Genomic DNA, 20188 nt, shown 5'->3' on the forward strand with positions numbered 1-20188 from the left:
TGGTTTCTTTCTTTGTGAAGTCTTAGTTAGCTGTTTCTTACACCATTTACTTACCAAATAAAAGTTAATGGGGTTTTTTTTTCATTAAATGTAAACTTTTACTACTTTTTCAGGTTTTGGTGAATGACTTTTGCAAGAAAATAAATTTTTTATGCTGCTTATCTGTTGTCTATCTGATCCATAAGCTAAGTATGCAGTTGCTTGGCTGCTATTGTATATATTTTATATGTAACTATAAATAGTTGTATATAAATATATTCTTTATACAGTATATACATAAATAGCTGTATATAAATATCTATAATAAAAGGTTTCCAGTTTTGTATAGTCAGGAGTAATGAAAGTAACTGCAAAATTACATGGGGGAGATTTATCTTCCCTAATTTTTTTTAAGGTTAGTCTTGTGTATTACCTAGGTAGCATCCATTGCTTTCATATTCCTTTTTGCTATCTGTGCCTGATACAATGACTTTCAGGAGTCCTGTTTTGAGTTTGGGTTTCTTTAATCCTTCTTAATATGATGTGGTGTGTCAAATGACTTTAAGATGGAGACTTTTATGATATTTAGATACTCTGCTGAAAGGCCCTACAGTGAAGCATCCACCACCTTTCAAAGTAGTTATTTTTGTGAAAATAAATCTCGTTATTCAAGTCAGGTTGTCAGGTAGAAAGAATGCAGCTAAATTACCACACGTGGAAGATTTTGCACCACTATTAAGTGCTAGTACTGTTACATACTCTTAAATATTTGTGTATTAAAAATAATTGAGGAAAACACATGTTCTCCAGATGTAATGCAGCTTTAGGCATTACTATTAAGGAAATGTCTGTTCAGTCAGAGCCATAGGTATGGAATGTGCCCCTCCTTTCCTGTGCCACAGAACCACATTTTTACAGGGTTTTCTTCCTTAGCTCTTCTAGAAGCAGAAGTGGATTGGATACTACAGTGCATTTTCAGTTGAGCTTAGTAGGAAAGCAGCTGCAACACTACTTTTATATTCATTCCCTCTCTGCTAGAGTCACTGCCTCTGTTCCATGTTCGTGTGAGATGACGCATGTTTGGGGATGCTGCTTCACTGTTAGAAGTTATACCTGTGGGTATAGTGAGGTTTCATGAGATGCTGTGAAGGCAGTTTGCTGCTGACATGGGATAATCCCTTTCTCACATGTTTGTTCTCCGTGCTTGTCCAGCTGTTTGAAGGCTTTTTTGCCTCACTAAACTGTCAGCAGCAAGAAGCAATATAATTATTTAAAGCTCTTTTTAAGGTAAATTGATTGCTATCTTCTTGCCACCTTCTAAAGCTATTCTTTAGCTAGATCAATTTGCTTGTTTGAATACTCACAGAAATAGATTAGCCCTGATGATTCAAATGAGTTTGTAAAAACACTGGTGTAACATCCTGGGAAGTATCTAACCTAAAGATTTAATGAGCAATTGGAGCCAGTCCTACCAAATGTCTAGCTATCCAAAGGAGAAGCCAGTTACATTTCCTTTAAACACTGAAGGGTTTAAAAACTCAAAAACTATGTTGATGTTTGGACAGAGCATCAAGCATTGTATCTTGCAAATATTTGAACCTTAGACTATGCTCCTTGATATGTTATGCATGTCAATGCAAAATTTGAGTAGTGGATGTCGGAGCAGTTTTGCTTTGTAAGGAGCAATAAAGCTGCATATTGAAAAATAATAGCACAGCTCAAGGTGAACTCAGGCCACAAGTTTTAATCAAACTCAGAACTAAACAAAACTAGGTAAGTCTTATGTCCAATGTCACTCCAGTGAGTACAAGCAGTATCCCTTTTAAGTGTGAATTACAGATCTTGAACGAATTGAAACTTCCCTCATTTAAATCAGTCTGTGATAATATTTATGTAACTATTAACTTATTGTGAGAAAACCCTGTAGCTACCTGTAAACAGAGTTAAGGGGGTCAAGACAAAGCCATTTGTTTAGTTGCCTGCAGACAGGTAGCAAAGAGCTACATCAGAGGGCATGACTCTGAGAACAGAGCTCTCTAGACTCTACTTTTCCTGGAGCTCTCTTCTGGATGTGATATCTCATCATCTTTGTTTGCCAAGCACAGGTTTCTGTGAGTAGGAGATTTATTGTGTGTTATAAGATTGCAAGGGTACCCTCAGGAATCCAGAATGTAAATGCATGATATACAATGCTTTGAGCCTGCTGTAACACTGATAAAAGTGACTTCGGGAAGCTCTTTTTATTCCCCTGTGATTAGCAACAAAGTTGTCTTTCAGTGGAAATTATTGTGGGAATCTTTTGAACGCACTCCCTCTTCCCCCTCCCCCCAGCCCCCCAGTTTTAACGCAATTTGTTAGGTTAAAAGGGCTTTTAGTATCTATTTCACTATTTCATTTTTATTGCTGTGAAGCAGTGAACTTTAACCTGTTATGAGTGTAGAGGAAGGCTGGGTCTCCTTGCTGCAAAGAGTTCACAGCTGAATTTGAAATAAGTGATGTGTAGAAAAGAGTAAGGGTGAGTATGTGGCTTCACAGCATCTTGCTTATCAGCATGGTTTTCTGTGCAGCATGGACGTTGATTGAAGGAGTGAGCTGTCAGGGTGCCTAGCTACTGTGTTTCAGTTCAGTTAAAAGGGGGAAAAGAAAAATTAAAGAGGGAGAGTAGTAGTGGCTCTGTTATTGTTAGGTGCACCTTAGCAGAGGAGGAGGAGCGAGCTGCCTTTGCAGAGCTGACAGTGGCACTGCGGAGCTCTGCAGTGGGAGCACGTATTCCTGACCATATATAGGCACATACAGCACACAAGGTCAGGCTTCTCCAACCAGTGTCACTTCTCACGTGCCAGGAACAGGAAGAGTGATCTGGGGGTATTTGAAGTCGCTATGTATAACTTCTTAAAAATAAAATAAACTTCAGAATGTCTTAGGCTGGAAAAGATAGAGAAGTAGCATTTCTCTATGTACCTGATGGGTATCATGCATTGAGAAAAATTAAATTGTGAAATAAAGGCAGAAGTATGGAAAAAAGATAGATTTAGCATAACTGTCACCATTCTGTACGTTACTACATTGCTCTTTGCTTGTATTCTGAAAACTGCAAATATTGTTGTGACTGAGTGTAGGCATTTGTTGATAGACCAATTGTTTTAATCTCTAGCAGAATGAAGAATTGGGCATAATGCCTAATAACCTTGTTCATCACATACAACAAACCTGTCCTTTTCTCTTTTGCTAGGCTTCTCTGTCTGGATTTTTACCTTACTTACTGGATTTTTTACCTTTACTTTATAAAATCAAAAAGCTTGTAGGTTTGTTAAACTTTTAACTGATGTGTCGGGTAGCATTTCACTTCACTTGAAGTGTGAAAGTAAATCTCAGCTCTTACCTGCTGAGACCAGACTTCCATTTAAGCAAGACTGAGAGTGGTGTAAAAGTGAAAACTGGATAAAGAAAGTGGCTACAGTGGGGAATGCTTCCCTTCTCAGTGTTTCAGAATTCTTTTTTTATTTTTTTTTAACTTGCTCTCAGCTTCTGTAGGATTTGTCCAAATTAATGCTCAAACCTGCACAAAGACGTGGTTCATAAAAACATATTTAAATGGGGTTTTTTGGGGGTCAAGGAATTTAATATAGTAAATGCATGGTTACTTACATAGGCTTGTGGTAAAAGCTGGTTTTTTGTAAACCACTGGTCATCAGATGTTCTGGATTAGTGAAGTCTAAAGTTTATAGTTTCTTGCCACTCTGAAGACTTGAAGCTGAAAACTCTGTAAATCAAATCTACGTCAATAAAACACTGTCTTAAACTTTAGGTAGTGTTTTGGGAGTAACTACAGAAATAAGTGGAGAAACTTCAGGTATTTTAGGTCTTTGAGTTTTCTAAAGGAAGACAACTGTAACAGTTTTTTGTTACTTGCTGATACATGTATAAGTTTCTTGTACTGGGTGTAAAGGTACTGCTCTCTTGAATGGAAAAAGGTTTTGTTGTCTAGATTCTTTAGATATTATGATGTTTCTGTTTTGGCTTGCTCAAATCAATTTTTTAAAGTCTCAATGCATTGAATAATCAGCATTGGTTGCAACTGTAATGCACCTGATTGATTTGTCTTCTTAAAACTGTTTTCAGCAGATATAACTTTCTATCTCAGTTTGACTAAAGTGCAGTTTAGCTTTTTGCCTGTCATTTTGTATTACAAGTTATGTGCATTTTTAATTTATTTTTTTGTAGTTGCTCATAAACATCATATTTTATTTGGACTATCCTTTTGTTTTAATTGTGCTTCCCCAAGTGATAGCTGAGCCAGAGGCTTTCTGCTGCCAAAAGGGGGAGATCTTCATCTCATAGAGGCTCATGGAAGTGCATTCATTTATCCTTCAGTATCAGTCTGGGTTTGAAAAACAGAAGCCTCCTTTAGAGCATTTATTTCTGGAAAAATTCTGTGGCAATAAATCTGTAAGTGCTTTTCAGTTCTAATGTGTTAAAACTACTGGATTTAATTATTTTATATGGGCTTCCTGTATGTATGAATTGGGGAAATAACGGCTTTATCAGATACTCATCACAGAGAAGTTAATTCAGTTTAACTGCTGAAGGAAAGTGGATTCCTTTTAAATTGGCTTCACAAAGGCAGGTTAGCAAAATACAGTGTCTTAGCTGACATGCTCTCATCTTCTGAAAACATGTTAGGTTTTTTGCTTTTGTAAGCACGAATATACTTTATACTTGATGAGATATTCATTGCAAATTTGCAGGATTGTGTTTATCTGTTCTATAGAAAGTGTCATCTATGATGAATTTTCACACTAAAAAACTATCAGTGAGAAATTGAATTTACTAGTAAAATGTTTGTAAAAAGTAATGTCGAGGTTGGTCTGTCCTGAGGACATTTATTACTACTGAATGCTTTTGAATGGATATTACTTATAGTGTGGCTAATCTGACTGATAAGAATAGCTTTTACTGATAGTGGAAAAAAACAAGCAAAACCAGATTTACATTACCAAAACAGCTGAAAATGAGGTAGTTCAGTTTTAGTATAGACCTACTGCCTCACCTTACAGATGTACCAGTTTAAAGCATGTGGTCATTCAGAGTGCAGTTTGGGTACCCATGTTTTGCTTAATTTTGCTTTTACAGCTGCTGCCAGCCCAAAACAGATGGACCTGTTATATCACAACTCCAAATGTCTCCAAGTCTTGTTTCTCTGCTTGTCCAGAGCTATCCTGGCCTTGGCAGGGTTAAGCAGTCCGGTTCACCTGAAGTCAAGGAACCAAGAAAAGGTGTTACTTCATTTTGAGCTGGAGTCAGCCTGGTGATAGTCATTCTGAAATCACGCAACTAAATACTTGCTCTTCAGGTCTGATCCCTGACCCTATTAATTGGTGTCATGGTTTAACCCCAGGCAGCCACCAAGCCCCATGCAGACACTCAGTCACTGCCCCACTAGTGGGATTGGGGAGAAGGGTAAAAGTGGGAAAACTCATTGGTTGAGATAAAGACAGTTTAATAGGGAAAGTAAAAGGTGTGCATGCATGCAAAGCTGAACAGAGAATTAATTTACTGCTTCCCATGTTCAGCCATCTCCAGGAGATCAGAGCCCTTTCACATGTAGTGGTGACTTGGGAGGTCAAATGCCATCACTCCAAAATCTCCCCGCCCTGCTTCCTCCTTCTTCCCCCCACTCATGATTTGATATGGTCTGGAATATCCCTTGGTCAGTTGGGATCATCTGTCCCAGCTGTGTCTCCTCCCAACCTCCCATGCACCCCCAACTTCCTTGCCAGTGTGTCAGTATGAAAAGTAGAAAAGGCCTTGTCTCTGTGTAAGCCCTGCTCAGCAACAACAAAAACAGTTATTATCAACACTGTGTTCAGCACAAATCCAAAACATAGTCTCCTACCAGCCACTGTTAAGAAAATTAGTTCTGCCCCAACCAAAATCAGCACAATTGGTCATTTGATAAAATGTGCTGGTGATAGAACCTTGGAGCCTGTCTTGCCTCTTTTCTTCATGAGCACATTAATAATACCGTAGGTTAGCTTTATTTCACATTGTTTATATTACTTTAGCTTGAGCACTGAGCTGAGTACAGTGCCTTGACTTCAGCAGGAGAGGTAGAGGAGTGTGCAGGTTGGTGGTTGGGATAATGTTGATAATGCAGATGAGCTTACATTCTTTTAATTCAAAGGGGACAATCCAGGTTGCTTTAATAAGTAGCCATAGAAGAAGGTGCTCTTGCTTCTCTGTGCCTCTTTTGAGAAGAGTGAACTCTGTGGCATTTATGTCAGTATAATGCAAATTCATGTTTACATGGAAAGATGAGATCTGATGGTAGGTATTTGAGGTAGCAGACAAAGGCTGTCTGCAATCCAGAATGCAACATTTAGGTTAGAAAGTTGGAAACTGACAACTTTTCCGTTTCCGTTATCCAGGTCTGAATGGCTGTGTGCTGTTAGTGATCTGAAAGCTGCCTGGGCTGGTCACATGGGATCTCATGAGGGTTGAACACTGTTAATGAGGCAGCTAAGAGCTCTCCTAGGACCGTTTAACTTGAACAACCTCTCCTGGAGACCCTGGTCTGAAATTTGGGCCCTGTCAAGAACCAGGGGCCCAAACACTGGCTGTATTGCTACCCTCAGTTGTAAAAGCTGTTTTCTTGTCAGTTCAAAAGCTGTAGCATGCTCAGACATTTCTTTTGTAGTGTCCAATACAAAGAAATGTGTAAATGTAAAGCATTCTTTGGTTATTTTTAGATATTTGTTAATGGAATGTGTGCTTCTGAAACAAACCTTAATTTCAAACAGTGATTCCAGACACTGAATCTCCTAGCCCTTTATTCCGTAGAAACATGATGGAAGGTGTTGGAAAGGGGAACTCCAGTTCAGGTAGTATCCTGTATTTGAATAGCAACATCATATCGAGGATGCAAGAGAGCTGTAAGTGTCTGCTGAACTTGGATAGGATAGGTGATAGGAACTTCTGCAAGATTAAGTTAGGGAACCGATATTTAGTTAGTTAGGCACATGTGTCTGTAGCTGTGCAGTGAACTGGCTCAGGGACCTGGTCTGAAAAAAAAAGAGCAATGACTTTCCTGATTTTGCTCACTGTGCTGTTGTACCAGGGCTCGTGCAAGCAGAAAGAGAGAGGAAGTCAGGGCAGGTTTGCATACTTCTGGGCGAAATACTGGCTTATGCTGTGTTTTCTTTGCAAGAAGTTGGGGCTGAAGGCCATTAATTACTAATTAAGATCTCAAGGTCTTTTTAAGCTCTATCTGCTGCTACTGTGATACTAAGAGATCTTAGGTAGATGTGGTGAAATTACATGCTTTAGTGTCTATGCAGTGGTTTTAATCTGTCAATTATGTCTAACTGAACCTTTTGGAAGGTACAGAACCATATGATGTGTAGTAAAATTAGAAGAGAAACTTAGAAGATCAAATATATCTTCATCATGGATTTTGGCTCTTGGATTATGTATTGATTCCCAGGCATCCATGGACTGAAAGTTGAAATAGATTGTGAACATATTATTGATCTTACTTGTTATATACATCTTTTCGTGTTAGCCGGTAATAGAAAACATGAGTGACTCAATTTCTCCATCTGCTTCCATCACATATACACTCTATTCTGTTTGAAGAGGTGGAACTTTATATTCTGTGTTTTTAATAAAGAGCAAGTAATTAAAATAATGTGAACAAATATGTGAAACAGTGGGAGTTGTACAATTTCATGTCTGGCTATTAAAACTACATAATGCATGACCGCTTTGAATAGGAATGAATGCAAGTATATACAACCACGATTGTTTTTGTATTTAAGGTGCGTATAGCAGCAAAATTCATAATTCATGCTCCTCCTGGGGAATTCAATGAGGTGTTCAATGGTGAGTATCTGTCTGTTCTGTCCTTTCATTTAAGGCATCTATATCCAAAATTGCATTGCTGATTATTCTCCTGAATTTCATGTAGCTTATATTATAGCAGCTCCCTTGCCGTAAGGGATGGTTTTGTATCTTGGCATGATAAGCTTTGCAGTCACAAGACAGCTTGAAGTTTAAATACAAAGCAAGGAAAGTACTACTTTTCTTTGTGATGTGAGAATGAGCTTTGTCTCTGTTTTCAATGAGTCATGAATTAACAGTTACAAGGGTTTCTGTTTAGAAGACACGTACTCTTGTTTTTTATCTTTGACAGACAATTACATTTTTCAACAAAAATTAAGCTGGCTAAAATTAAAATGGTCCTTTTTTTTTTAAGAAGGAATATCATTACAAATACTTAACCTTGAATACACAAAAGACTACTGCCTAGTGCCAGTTGTGGAAAGAATATTAATCTTCTCCAAACATTTCTAACCTTTAAATTCTGGGCACATTCCATTTTACTGAGTGTATTGGTAAACTGAAAGGAAACTTAAAATAAGCTTCTTGCAACTACTGTTGTCTGAACTTTACCTAAGATGTTAATTTTTTTAAAAAATTGTTGTTTGTCTGTCATCAAGATATTTGGGCATACATATCATATAAAAAGGCATGCTTTATAGTTGGGGCTTACAAATGGTTCTGAAGCTATTTAAGTAAAGAAGTAAATTTAGTATACTAAACCTGTAGTCAGTGTCAGACTAGAGAGAGCTTAAGGTTATTAAAGAATGCAATGCTTTTACAAGTACCTTGTTGTTAAACTGTGGCCAGCTGATTAATATTTAAAATTAATTAGTACTTCATTTTTGAAGTGAGCAGGTTATTAACTCAGCTTTCTGAAGATTATTAATATTTCTTAGAGTAGTACTGCTTATAAACATTATTGTTATGCTAATTCATAGTTGCAACTACCTGCTCAATAACAGAGTACAGTAATAGATTGAAATCACGTAATGAACATTTGCTCACAAACGCCTGACCAGTGTTCAGTGAGATTCAGGCTGCCTTCTTAAAAAGAGAGAGAAAGCTTTGGATTCCAAGTCTGTAAATTGTGGGTTTGTTTGGTTGGTTTTGTGTGGGGTTTTTTGAGTATGTGGGGTGTTTTTTCCTTTGGGCTATTGTGTTTTGGTGTGGGTGGGGGAGTTTGGTTTATTCCAGGAGGGTTTGCTTGTTTGTTTTTTAAAGAAAAAAATACCTTAAATATATTCCAGATTTTTTTTTTCCACTTTAATGATAACTTAGGAATATTTAGAAGAGGTTTAATATGGTATAGCGAGACTAATGATTGGTTAGTTAATGAGCAGTGAATTAAATTGTTATTAAAACAGTGCCTAGTAAAGTCAAATACATAAAGAAGAAATTTGCTGCACAGTAAATATGAAGTAATTCTGAGGAGAGTATTGACTTTTTTCTATATTCATATGTTTCTTGTATCATGGTAGAAGAAATGCTGTTGTGATGTAAAATCCTCTGCCTAGTAAGTGTCATTAAGGAATGAGACTAAAAAGGGTAAGGCTTAAAAAATAGTAAGTTCAATACATACTGTATCAGTGTTACCAGAATACAATAACAATAATACAGTGTGAGGGAGTTGGTAATATACATTTTAAAGGAAACTTGGTAGAATTCTGTGCTGTTCTCATTCAGAGCTTCTCTAAAAACTAGATTGACAGATTCCTACAGCCTGTAGAATACAGCTTATATCTGTTCGCCAGATTGTCTTGGAAGAGATCCATTTCTATACTATTATTTTCATTTTGTTCAGTCAAAATTATAAAATATGAAGCAATAAATTTCCTACCTAGTAATCTCTGTGGGTATGGAGCGGTTTGGGTTTTTTGTTTTGTACAGTCTGTTGACATTTGTTATGTGACTGAAACAAGTTTCTGGGCAAACTGTACTTATATGTTGTAAATACCTCCTTTCAGATGTTCGGTTGCTGCTTAATAATGACAATCTTCTCAGGGAAGGAGCAGCCCAGTAAGTACCAGATGTCACATACTCAGTTGCATAAAAGCAAATGTTTTTTCAGTAGGACTTGCATAATCAGTAAGCGGTTCATTGAAAAGATGGGTGCTTGGCAAGTAAAACCCTATTGTGTATGTTGGGCATCTTTAATCAAGGTTAAATTCTTGGCAGAGGAGAGATCTGTATTGTCTAATGATTAGAGCAACTTCATTTTCTGTTTCACGGTAGATGTTACTTGAACATCTGTAAGATACTGCTTCCTTAGGCCCTACTTCTATATCAGAACATTATGCCTACTGTACTTTCATGCCAAAATTAGTTTCATCTGTAAGAGTGGACATGTCTGGCTTAGTAGGTTGGATCCCTGTGGAATTTAAACTTTATCTGTTCTTCCAGTTTCTATGGGTTACTGTAAAGCTTATGTGTTTGTCTAGATCAGGGTACTTCTGAATGTAAATTTTTGTATAGGATTGGTTGGAACCTGTAATACAAGCACCGAGTGAACCAAAGTGATTCCAAGTTTTTTGGCATGCTAGGGTAAAGCATGGATAAAATTTTTTAATGCATCATTGCCCAGATTATTAGCTATTATTTCAATTTCTTAACTGCTACTAAGTAAAAAGATTGTGCCTGATGCAGGCTTTTGTTGGTTTTTTTCTCTTGTAGTGCATTTGCACAGTACAACTTGGACCAGTTTACTCCTGTAAAAATTGACGGTTACGACGAACAGGTATGAATATAATTAAATACTTGCAGTCTTCCTTAAACTGTTAAAGATGTTCTGGTATTGGAATAGTTGTTGGCAAGAAAATTAAAAGAAATGTGTCTTCCCTACCAAAACACAGAGATTGTGCCCCTTCAGTAGTACCAGTACCAGTCCCATAAGTTAATCACTTAGGGGTACCTAAAGAGCTTGAAATTTTAGTCTGCGACGTTGGCTGAATTCAGTGTTTTGTAGCTGTAAAAACAATTTGCTCCATCTTCAGTAGTAGAAGACAGGAATTTCTATCTTGCATTGTTTGCTGCAGTAAGAGGGTAAGATTCAAGATTTTTTTTTTTCTGAGGCAGTGTGTCATATTCACCTTTTCCTCTCTTGCTGTATGCATATTTGGTTAAAATGTAAGCCTTTGTATGTGATTAAGCTCCCATTAAATGCAGGATATAATTAGATTTGGCATGGCATTTTTTTTGTTTTTATTGAATAGCAAATGTTATTAACTAATTTTATGATTAAATAAATTGTATATAATATAAATATATATTAAAATGAAATATAAATTTTAAACTTAAATTTTACAATACAGGTTTTGATAACAGAGCATGGTGATTTGGGAAATGGAAAATTTCTGGATCCCAAGAACAAGATTTCTTTTAAATTTGATCACTTAAGAAAGGAGGCTACTGATCCTAGACCCCATGAAGTTGAAAATGCCATAGAGTCCTGGAGAAATTCAGTTGAAACAGCAATGAAAGCATATGTGAAGGAACACTATCCAAATGGTGTCTGCACAGTAAGTGCTAAATTACATAACCACTGTACCACTATACATAGATACAAATTTTAAAAGGGAGCTATTTGTAAACCAGAAAGATTAGCAGTTTTGACTGTAAAGAATTTATTCCTGTCAGGTATTCATGAGAAATGAGGGAAAGCTTCAGAAATTTAATGTTTCAGCTATTGGATTATTAGTGGGTGGTTACTGCAGGTCATAGTGAAGATTTACTTCTGTATTTAAACATTTTTATTTAAATTTCTTAAAGCATTTAGACCTTTTGTGGACTACTGCAGGTTGATCCTGCTGATCCTGGCTATCTGGTTGGTTGCTTAGAAGGGGAGAAAAATTCCGTAAGACAGAAATGTCTGCCTTGGCTTGCTTTACTGACAAAACTGTCTTAGTAAAGCAAACTGGTTTTGCTCCATCATATCTCCTATATATCCAAGTATCGTATTCTTACCACCAGAATTGGTGGTTCTGATAGCTTCTTAAAATAAAACCTCTTAGTCTGGACTAAAATAGCATTTGCTTGCTGTTATGAGCCCTGTGACTATTTAAATCTCAGCAAACTGATCTATTGATAGCTGTTCTGTGCTTTATGTTGATGTGACAGAAAAATTAACTAGGGGAAAAAAAGTAAATCAGTTGCCAAGTTAACAGGTTGAATTGGATTCCCAGGCAGGCAGATGAGTTCCAGTTCCTGTAAAGGAAACCAGATTGGATGTTTGCTGAGGTAATTTTTAGTAGTATTTGATTTGGGGGCATAAAGCAGAACAGAGGACTAAACCCACCCTTTTAGTCACCTTTTTGCTATTCTGTACAGGTTTAAATCGTCATATAGTTGGTAGAATAACTGGTGTTTGAAACCCAGCTGGTAATATATATATTGTCTCAGTAGTCACTGCTATAGGCTTAAAATTCCTGTAGTGGCAGAAAAATGAGTTCACAATATATAAAATTTAGTTAAGATGATTGACCTTCAAGTTTTTTAGTCTTAGATTTTTCTGCATTGTAATAAATACTTCAATGTTTCATGTACAGGAATATTATGTATAACCATAATGGTTCTAAAATGAAATTTTACAGTTTATATAACAACAGTAGAACCAGATATCTAAGCAGTTTGAGCAAGATCTACTGAAACTTTGACTCTTCTTTTTTTTGCTTCTTTCTTTTTTTTCCTAATTAAGGTGTATGGTAAAACAATTGATGGACAGCAAACCATTATTGCATGCATAGAGAGCCATCAATTTCAAGCAAAGAATTTTTGGTAAGTTTTTGTATGGATCCACGGACAGTAAAATACAGCTAACTGAGTAAGTGCCATTACAGTGATAATCCTTAGTTCAGAGAAGAAGGTGGATGCATTTCTTGTATGGGACCTTTTTTCTCCCTCTACCCTACTCCCAAGTTTTTCTGCCAAAACTGCAGAAATCTCTTCCTTTGTGGTAAGTAGAATGGCAGACTGTGTGCCTGCATCTCCTTTGCAGAGCTTTGCAAAATTCCATATCACACATATGACATACGGGATCAATTTTCCTGTTTATCACACTGACACCAATACTCATGGCTGTATTCCCTAAAATGGTTGTTTTGGCTTGTTTTGCTTCCTTTGTGACTGATAGAATAAAACCCGTTCCTTCTAGTTTGAATTTCTCAGAGAAAGAAGGTGACCAAAAATCACTTTACAACGGGACTTAAGTGATTAATGTTGGGATAAGACAGATAAAGGTGATTTTGGATGAAATAAACTCTTACAAACTGCATGTAGTGGTTTGGTCCAAAATACTCATTACTGTTTACCTTCAGTGAGATAAGAATTAGGAGAAACGCAAAGCAGGCACGAAACTTGAAAGAATATAAAGAAGTTTATTAACAGACCTAAAAGAAGAAAAAAAAATTCATACCACACCTTCAGAACACTTCTCCTGCCCCCCACCTTTCTCCCTTCTCCCACTGACAATGTAAAAAGACAACCCTTGAGATGTTCAGTCTGTTTACTACTTCCATAATAACCTTGTTCAGTCCATTTAGGAAGAGGAGTCTCTCTTGCCCATGCTATGAAAACATTATCGCAACGAGACAGCCGCCTGGGTTGGTTCTCTGCTCGCATGTGAGTCCCTTCCCCCGACTTGCAGCTTCTCCCACAACTGCTTTCAAGGGTCCACTCTTGAATTACTGGGGTACAATTTTAAGGTTGAGCCGTTCAGAAGCAAAAGTTCTCTTTACCCATCTCTGGGAGCATTTCATCTCTAAGAACAGAGGCCCTTCTCCTTCCCTGGGAGCAAAGGGTCCTCCTCATCTTCATCTCTAGGACTATCTCTGGGAACATCTCTAGGAACTGAGGTTTTCTCCTTTTCCATTTGGAGCAAAAGTCCTCATCGCTTCCATCTCTCCCTGTTCAAACTTCTCATGAAATTACAGCTGCTTCGGCATCTGCCTATCTCAGCGCAGGTGCTTTTGCTCACAAGTACAAGTTGAACGCTCCACCCCCGCTGCCTTCATGAAATTACAGCGGGTACTCTGATATATCATAGCTTTACAACAGAATATCAGCTTTAAGCATCTCCTCTTTCTTCTCCCTCAGGTTTTCAGCTCTTCACAGCACTAAAAGGGTTAATCTCACCCAGGCCTTGCAGCTGGAATTTCGCTTATTGCTGTTGCTCATATGATCTCTGCTGGACAGCAGGGCAGCTTCAGCTGAATCTTGGCTGCACTGGAGAGGGGGAGCCAGGCTGCTCTGGCTGCCCACAGCAGGACTGGGGGGGGGGGGGGGGGAGTTCCACAGCTGGAACAGGTCCATCGGCTCCAGGATGGCCGTGGCCTGGCCCGGCCTGGCCTGAGCAGGGCCTGGCCGGGCCCGCTGGCCCGCACACGGGGCCTGCAGCCACCTGTGCCAGCACTGGAAATGAGACAGAGCTGTGGGGGTGGTTTGTATATTCTTAAGTGTGGATCACAGAGGTGGTCACAATTTTAAGTGGCTTAAAGAATTGTTCCTATTCAAACTGGCCAGCTGATAGGTTCTGTCAGGTCACAGAGGAAGCTGTAAGCACCCCTTTGCAAGAACATCACTTCCGAGACTATGCTTTGCTAACCCATGACACTGCAGATTTCTTTCTTTTTTCTGGACTTGGTTGAATGATTTTTTCCATAGTCTGAAGTGAATTTTGGATAGCTCGGTACAGGAAACTGGCCAGAGGTGACATAAAATATCACAGTATCAGGAATGGGTTAAGGAGGTTATATCCTAAAGATAGCTTATATATGCAGTTGTCAGCAGAAAGGTGTTTCATTATTATTTGGTTTGCTGTTTTGCATCTGCTTGCAATTTATATTAGTAATCCCACAGGTAATGGATGGAAGTACAGAAATCTTTGGGTTTTGATTCTGAAGGTGGATATTACATATCCATAGTAATTTCAGCATGTGTATAGATCAGTTGAATTATTTGCCCAGTACACTGATTTTTATTGAATTTGCATAGCTAATAAGTATTTTTTCCTATTGACTTAAACTTGACTAGTTAAGTGTGCATGTTTTGCATAAACGTTAAAAGTAATTTGAAATAATACTGGTTTTCTTTTTAGTTTGGACGTATGAATGAATTTTGATATTTCAAATAATCATTTTGTAGTCTTTAAAGAAGAGGAACAGATATGCAGCAGCCTTTTATAGATGGAGAAAATCTTTCTTGAAAGTTTTCTTTATTAAAGTTATGGTTGGGCATCTATGGGTAAATATTGACCATATTTTTAAGTGTTTTTCATGGGTAGTCAGACTCTAAATCTCGTTCTTAGTGAGTTGTAATAAATGCATATTGGTTTGGGAGATTTAGAGATGGAGGAATGGATTCCAAGTTAACCAGATTGCTCAGTTATCCAGCTGTATGGCTGGATATCCAGCCCAAGCCACTGCCAATATTTATTCTCAAGGTGTTCCAGCTTTTTAGGCATTTAGAAGTCTGTCAGCCTACTATGAGAGTAAGTTTGCTGGGTAATAGCAAACCAATATATGCTAAAGAAAAATACTTTGTGATTATTTGAAATACTATCAACATAGTAGGATAGATGGCTTATTAAAGAAAGAAAAGGAAAGTTAATCTCTGATCAAACATTCTAAGTCAGCCAAGCTAAATAAGGAAATGGTATTGTTTTCACCTTAGAGCATTTCCTACAGAAAAATGCTTCTGAACTTGAATTTTTGATTTTTTTATTTAATAGCAACTTAAGGACAAAAAAGATATCCCAGAGTGGAAACACTGTGGTCATCTTAACTTCAAGGGACCACAGAGCAGCTAAGAAGCAAACAAATCTTTTAGCTAGCCATTGAATCCCAGGCATTCAAAAACTAGAATTGTACCTAAGGTATAATCCAGCACGTAAGCTTCTCAAAATCAGTGTGGTCAGTCTATAAGGCTACTAGTAGTATTAATGTCACTGAGTTGGGCAACCCTTTCCGTTTTCTTAGCAATGTCAACTTCTGAATTGTCTTAGTCTATATGTTCAGTGATAATTTGGAAATTGTCTGAAATAATAACCAATGGCTTTATAGTTGAGTTACCATTGTTACTATCTAAGATGTGTAATTATATAGATTCATTAGTAGCAGTTAATTTTAATATTTTGTGTCTTTTCTCTCCCCTTGTTGAATGCACTGGGATCTACACCTAACATTAGCGGGATTGGAACTCATAGTGTCAACTTTTTTTCCTTCTTTAAGTGTAAACACAGGACAAATGATGGACAGCTGCACTGCATTCTTAATACAGCTCTATAGTACTAACCTAATCCACTAACTTCCTAGCTAAATAAGAAAATGTCTAGGTTACAGGAAAGAAATCAGGTGAAACTACACCATACTCTCCCCATACTGTTTTCTGAGTGTTTGGAACACCCTTTAAGCATTTTGGCAAGGATTCTGAATTTGTGGAAGGAAACTGGAGGGAAATTGTTGTCCTGGAAGGGAAATGCTGGAAGAGCTGAAAAAAGTTGCAGTTACAGTTACTAGTTAAAGTTAACTAGTTACAGTTAAACACTGCCGAAAGTCTTGCTGCTTTAATGTTCCTTCCATTCTAATTTTTGATAGCCTGAGGTGAAGTGTGACTTTGGCTGATCTAGGACATCACCCAGGTCCTAGAAACAAAATATTGACTGTGTGTGCCTAACTAATACTACAATAGAGGAAGAACACTGGAGGCTTTAGGTACTTTCAGAAGTCCTACTGTTAAAAGTTCCTTGATAAGAAATCTCTTTGGTCCACAGCGAAAACTGAGATTAAATGTTTTGGGAAACTGTTCTGATCTTGATTGATTATGAGACTGAATCTTTAGGGGAAGATTTTCTGCATGTGTAGTTGCACTGCAAATTTCTTTCTCTGGTTTCCTTTGACTACCAGTTGTATGTTGGGATTTTTTTTCATAACCAGTGGGGTGACATTCAGTTTCTGTTTTATTGCTTTTTTTAAGGAATGGCCGTTGGAGGTCAGAATGGAAGTTTACAATCACCCCATCAACCACTCAAGTGGCTGGCATCTTGAAAATTCAGGTATGCTTATCTCAAGCTGTGTCCTGAGCTGTTAAGTCTCCAGTCATTATCAAGGGAGACTCAGGCCAGTGTATCAAATATGTTAAGGGAAAATGGGGACCCAATAAGAAAGGCAGCAATGCTCATTCAGTTAAGTGTTAGTGACTTAATTTGCATATTTATCTAATCCTTAAAAACATAAAATATGTGTTTAATGTAATGATTCAGAGGACTTGAGAAGGTGTATTCACCTCAGCTAGGCATATTCCTCTTTGGTTTCCTGTTTCTTGAATTCTTGAAGTGAGACAAGCCTTTCCTTAGGGTAGGCCCTTTCTGAAGCAAAATTTTTTTTTTTTTTCATTTTAACTGATAACGGGGCTTTTTCATGTTATCCTATTGTTCAGAAACCTTTGGTTTCAGCAATTCCACCATAGAAATTTTTGAATCTGTTGTTTTCTTCATTCAGAATTTGGCTTTCCTATTGGCTTTAGGGCATTCAGAAATGAAGAATTCCAAGCAGGCGGAAGTCTTGAGACCAAAGGAAGTCTTGACTGTCATGTGGTAGGCAGGGAAACCTGACTTCCTGGATTGGTTCCCTGGAATGTGTACACATACATTGCAGCAGTTTATTGAAGCACTTCTGGGATCAAGGACTGGAAACTTAGTGCAGTCTGACTTTCTGTGTAGTACTTCATTTGTTTTTTTTAACGAGACAGAGTCAAGGTTTTTTTTCTTGCTGTTTTTATGCCCCCATGGGTTTTGCTTGTTCTTACTGCTCAGTGATGACTGCAGAAGGAAGGTGCAAAGGAATGTTTTTCTAGTCTGAAGCTAGGATGTTATTTTAGGATGTGGTGGCTGTGTTCAGATTCACCCAGGCAAGGGGACCCTGAATCTGCTTTCCCATGCTAGTGCCAGTTCTGTAACATTTGGAATGATGGTCAAAATGTGAGCAGCCATTATTACGTTGCCAGGTCACAACAGTCATGGTAAGCAGCCCCTTAAGCAACTTCTAGGCTTCTCAAGACTTTGTCACTTAAATCCAACTTGCAGCAAAGCAGGCATTTTCTCCACAGCATGCATTTTTGGTTAAATGTCTTAAGAGGTTTTCCAGAACAAGGAAGCGGGTGTCCACCTAATTCTTGGAAAGGTTAGGGCAGCAGCCTAAAAACTAGTCTGAATGAGGAACTTCCTCAGGTTCTAGTCAGCTTTTAAATTTGGGCACCAGATGATTTTGTCTTTTAGTACTATTTCACGTAATTAATCAAGTCATTATTTATATTCATTAAAGTTCTGGAGAGTGATGAAAAGTTCTACTTTTTTGCTTGTTTAGAAACTACTTATTTCATCAAAGAATTTTGAACTCAGTTTTAAATTTTTAGAAATGGTGTACAATTTCTCCAGTGTATGTGGGAGTGCACGGTCTTCACCTCTCAGAAGAAACAAACAAAAAAAGTACTTTAATTTTTTTTTTTTAAGGAGCACAGTATTTTTCTAGAAAAGGAAGTCTCTGCAGCACTAGTAAAATTTTCGAGTACTGAAATTTCAGTGTTGTTTGCAAAATCTTTGACAGCAATACACTGTTGCCCTGTTTCTGATAAAACCTTTTATTAATAAGTTGGGGAAATTGAGCATCACCTGCTATCTTCAGGTGTCTTCAGTATTTTTAAGATCATTTGCACAATTTCTTCCTTTTTTCTTAATTCTAATAATAAATTCTAATACAGGAGATTCTCAATTGTTGTAATCTCTTCTGTGTAATTTTCTTTAAGTATATTTAAGGGGAAAAGCAACAGCAGAGCCTTTTACTAAAACTAAGTCCCTGTGGTATTTAACATGCTCCAACTGGATGGAAAACAACTGAGAAGTGTACTAGTTACTAATTTATCTCTTAGATAATTCGTTATTCTCATCCCTCAGTTAACCTTTCCAAGAGGTTCTGTTCATAAACATCCTCTTTCTTGTAGTCTTCTGCACCTAGACCTAGCATTCTAGAATGAAGGATGTCAGCAGTGAGGTATAGTACAGAACAGTTACTTCTCATATTTTGTTTAAGATATAACACATCCCAGAATTAGATTTGACTCTCCATCTCTGTTAAGCTTCTAGGTCTGAGTGTTTGCCAAGAATGTGACCCAGTGACACAGATAAGATGTTTGTGCTGGTGTTGGCCTCAGAGCACAGGGGAGGTTTGGGCTCTCTGCAGTGAATCATGATGGACAAGGGGAAATACATATATTGCTTTGGGTTCTGCTGCTTCATTGGGAATTCTTAAAATTGTGCACTGAGTAAGCACTTCTCCTCTTTCAGAAAATGGATTGAAAAAGACTGGCAGAGGTTTTACCCAGCAATGTTTGATTTGAAAAGAAACTTCTTCTGTGGTTAGGTTGATACCTTTTGTTGCAAAACAAGTATTTGACAATAAGCAAAATAATCGTGTAAGATGAACCATAGGCAATAATGTTTTACTCATATAGGAAACCTTTCCTTTGTGTGGTATTACAACTGTCTTACTGTGTGTCATTTTTTTTCTGTTATTTATGAAGCTGAGGGTCTTTTGCACATATGATCATAATGCATAGGAAATTATACTATTGTGCATTAATCTCAGAATATAATGTTATGTTGTCTAATAGGGTGACACACAAATGTTTCATTTTCTCATAACATCAACTATGTTGACTGTCTTGACTTTATCAAAATTGTAAAAAAATCTTCAAAGATGCTTATTTAAATGTCAGTGACCTGTACAACTTCTATATCAATTATCGTTAATGATCACATGTAGTTTTATATGTGCTTCCTTATTTTATGTTTTCCAACAGTTGTGTTAGGAGCTATATGTTTTCTTACCTGTCCCAACTGAATTTAAAAGTACTAAAGTTAGCTTGAGTAGAGTTTTAGTGGTCTCCTGCAAAATAATCAAGGAAGCTATTATGTAGATACAGCGTTTCAAGAATAAATTATTTCATTCGGCTTTGCTATCTAACCTTGGGAACTGCTTTGTCTAGATAAATACCAGCTTTTGTTATGAGCCCTATCTAATAGAGGAAAATGTCAAATCCAAGGAGAGCTAGAAAGGGAAGCTTTATGTTGCACTATCCTAGAAAACAGTTTGGGGAAGCAGAAAAACCTCACAGTATCCTGAAACCTTCCCCAAACTATTCTAATTTTAAGTATATCTTCATCATTTAGAATAGTCTAGTCTATTCATTTCAAGGGTTTCTAGTAAGGTCACATAAATAAGGTGTTGTTTTCATGATGTTAGTCAAAACCTAAACTTCTTTGCTTAGAATAGTACTTAAGGCT

The 20188-nt window shown here is 37.3% G+C and overlaps 1 protein-coding gene across 3 annotated transcripts in view; it reads left to right on the forward strand.

Moving 5' to 3' along the window:
* Positions 1-20188, forward strand: part of CAPZA2 (capping actin protein of muscle Z-line subunit alpha 2) — a 34472-nt gene that overhangs the window by 6811 nt on the left and 7473 nt on the right. Inside the window, exons 1-8 of one of the 3 annotated variants that reach the window (XM_048300911.1) lie at positions 4272-4428; positions 5113-5255; positions 7797-7860; positions 9825-9876; positions 10531-10594; positions 11169-11375; positions 12551-12630; positions 16825-16903. In XM_048300911.1, the coding sequence (XP_048156868.1) occupies positions 5133-5255; positions 7797-7860; positions 9825-9876; positions 10531-10594; positions 11169-11375; positions 12551-12630; positions 16825-16903 (669 nt within the window). In that variant the 5' untranslated portion in view covers positions 4272-4428; positions 5113-5132. Of the gene's footprint in view, positions 1-4271; positions 4429-5112; positions 5256-7796; positions 7861-9824; positions 9877-10530; positions 10595-11168; positions 11376-12550; positions 12631-16824; positions 16904-20188 lie in introns of those variants that run through there. The other 2 variants (XM_048300913.1, XM_048300912.1) reach the window with 2 other exon arrangements.

This window comes from Corvus hawaiiensis, chromosome 4 (assembly GCF_020740725.1).
Source record: "Corvus hawaiiensis isolate bCorHaw1 chromosome 4, bCorHaw1.pri.cur, whole genome shotgun sequence".
Taxonomy (NCBI): Eukaryota; Metazoa; Chordata; class Aves; order Passeriformes; family Corvidae; genus Corvus; species Corvus hawaiiensis.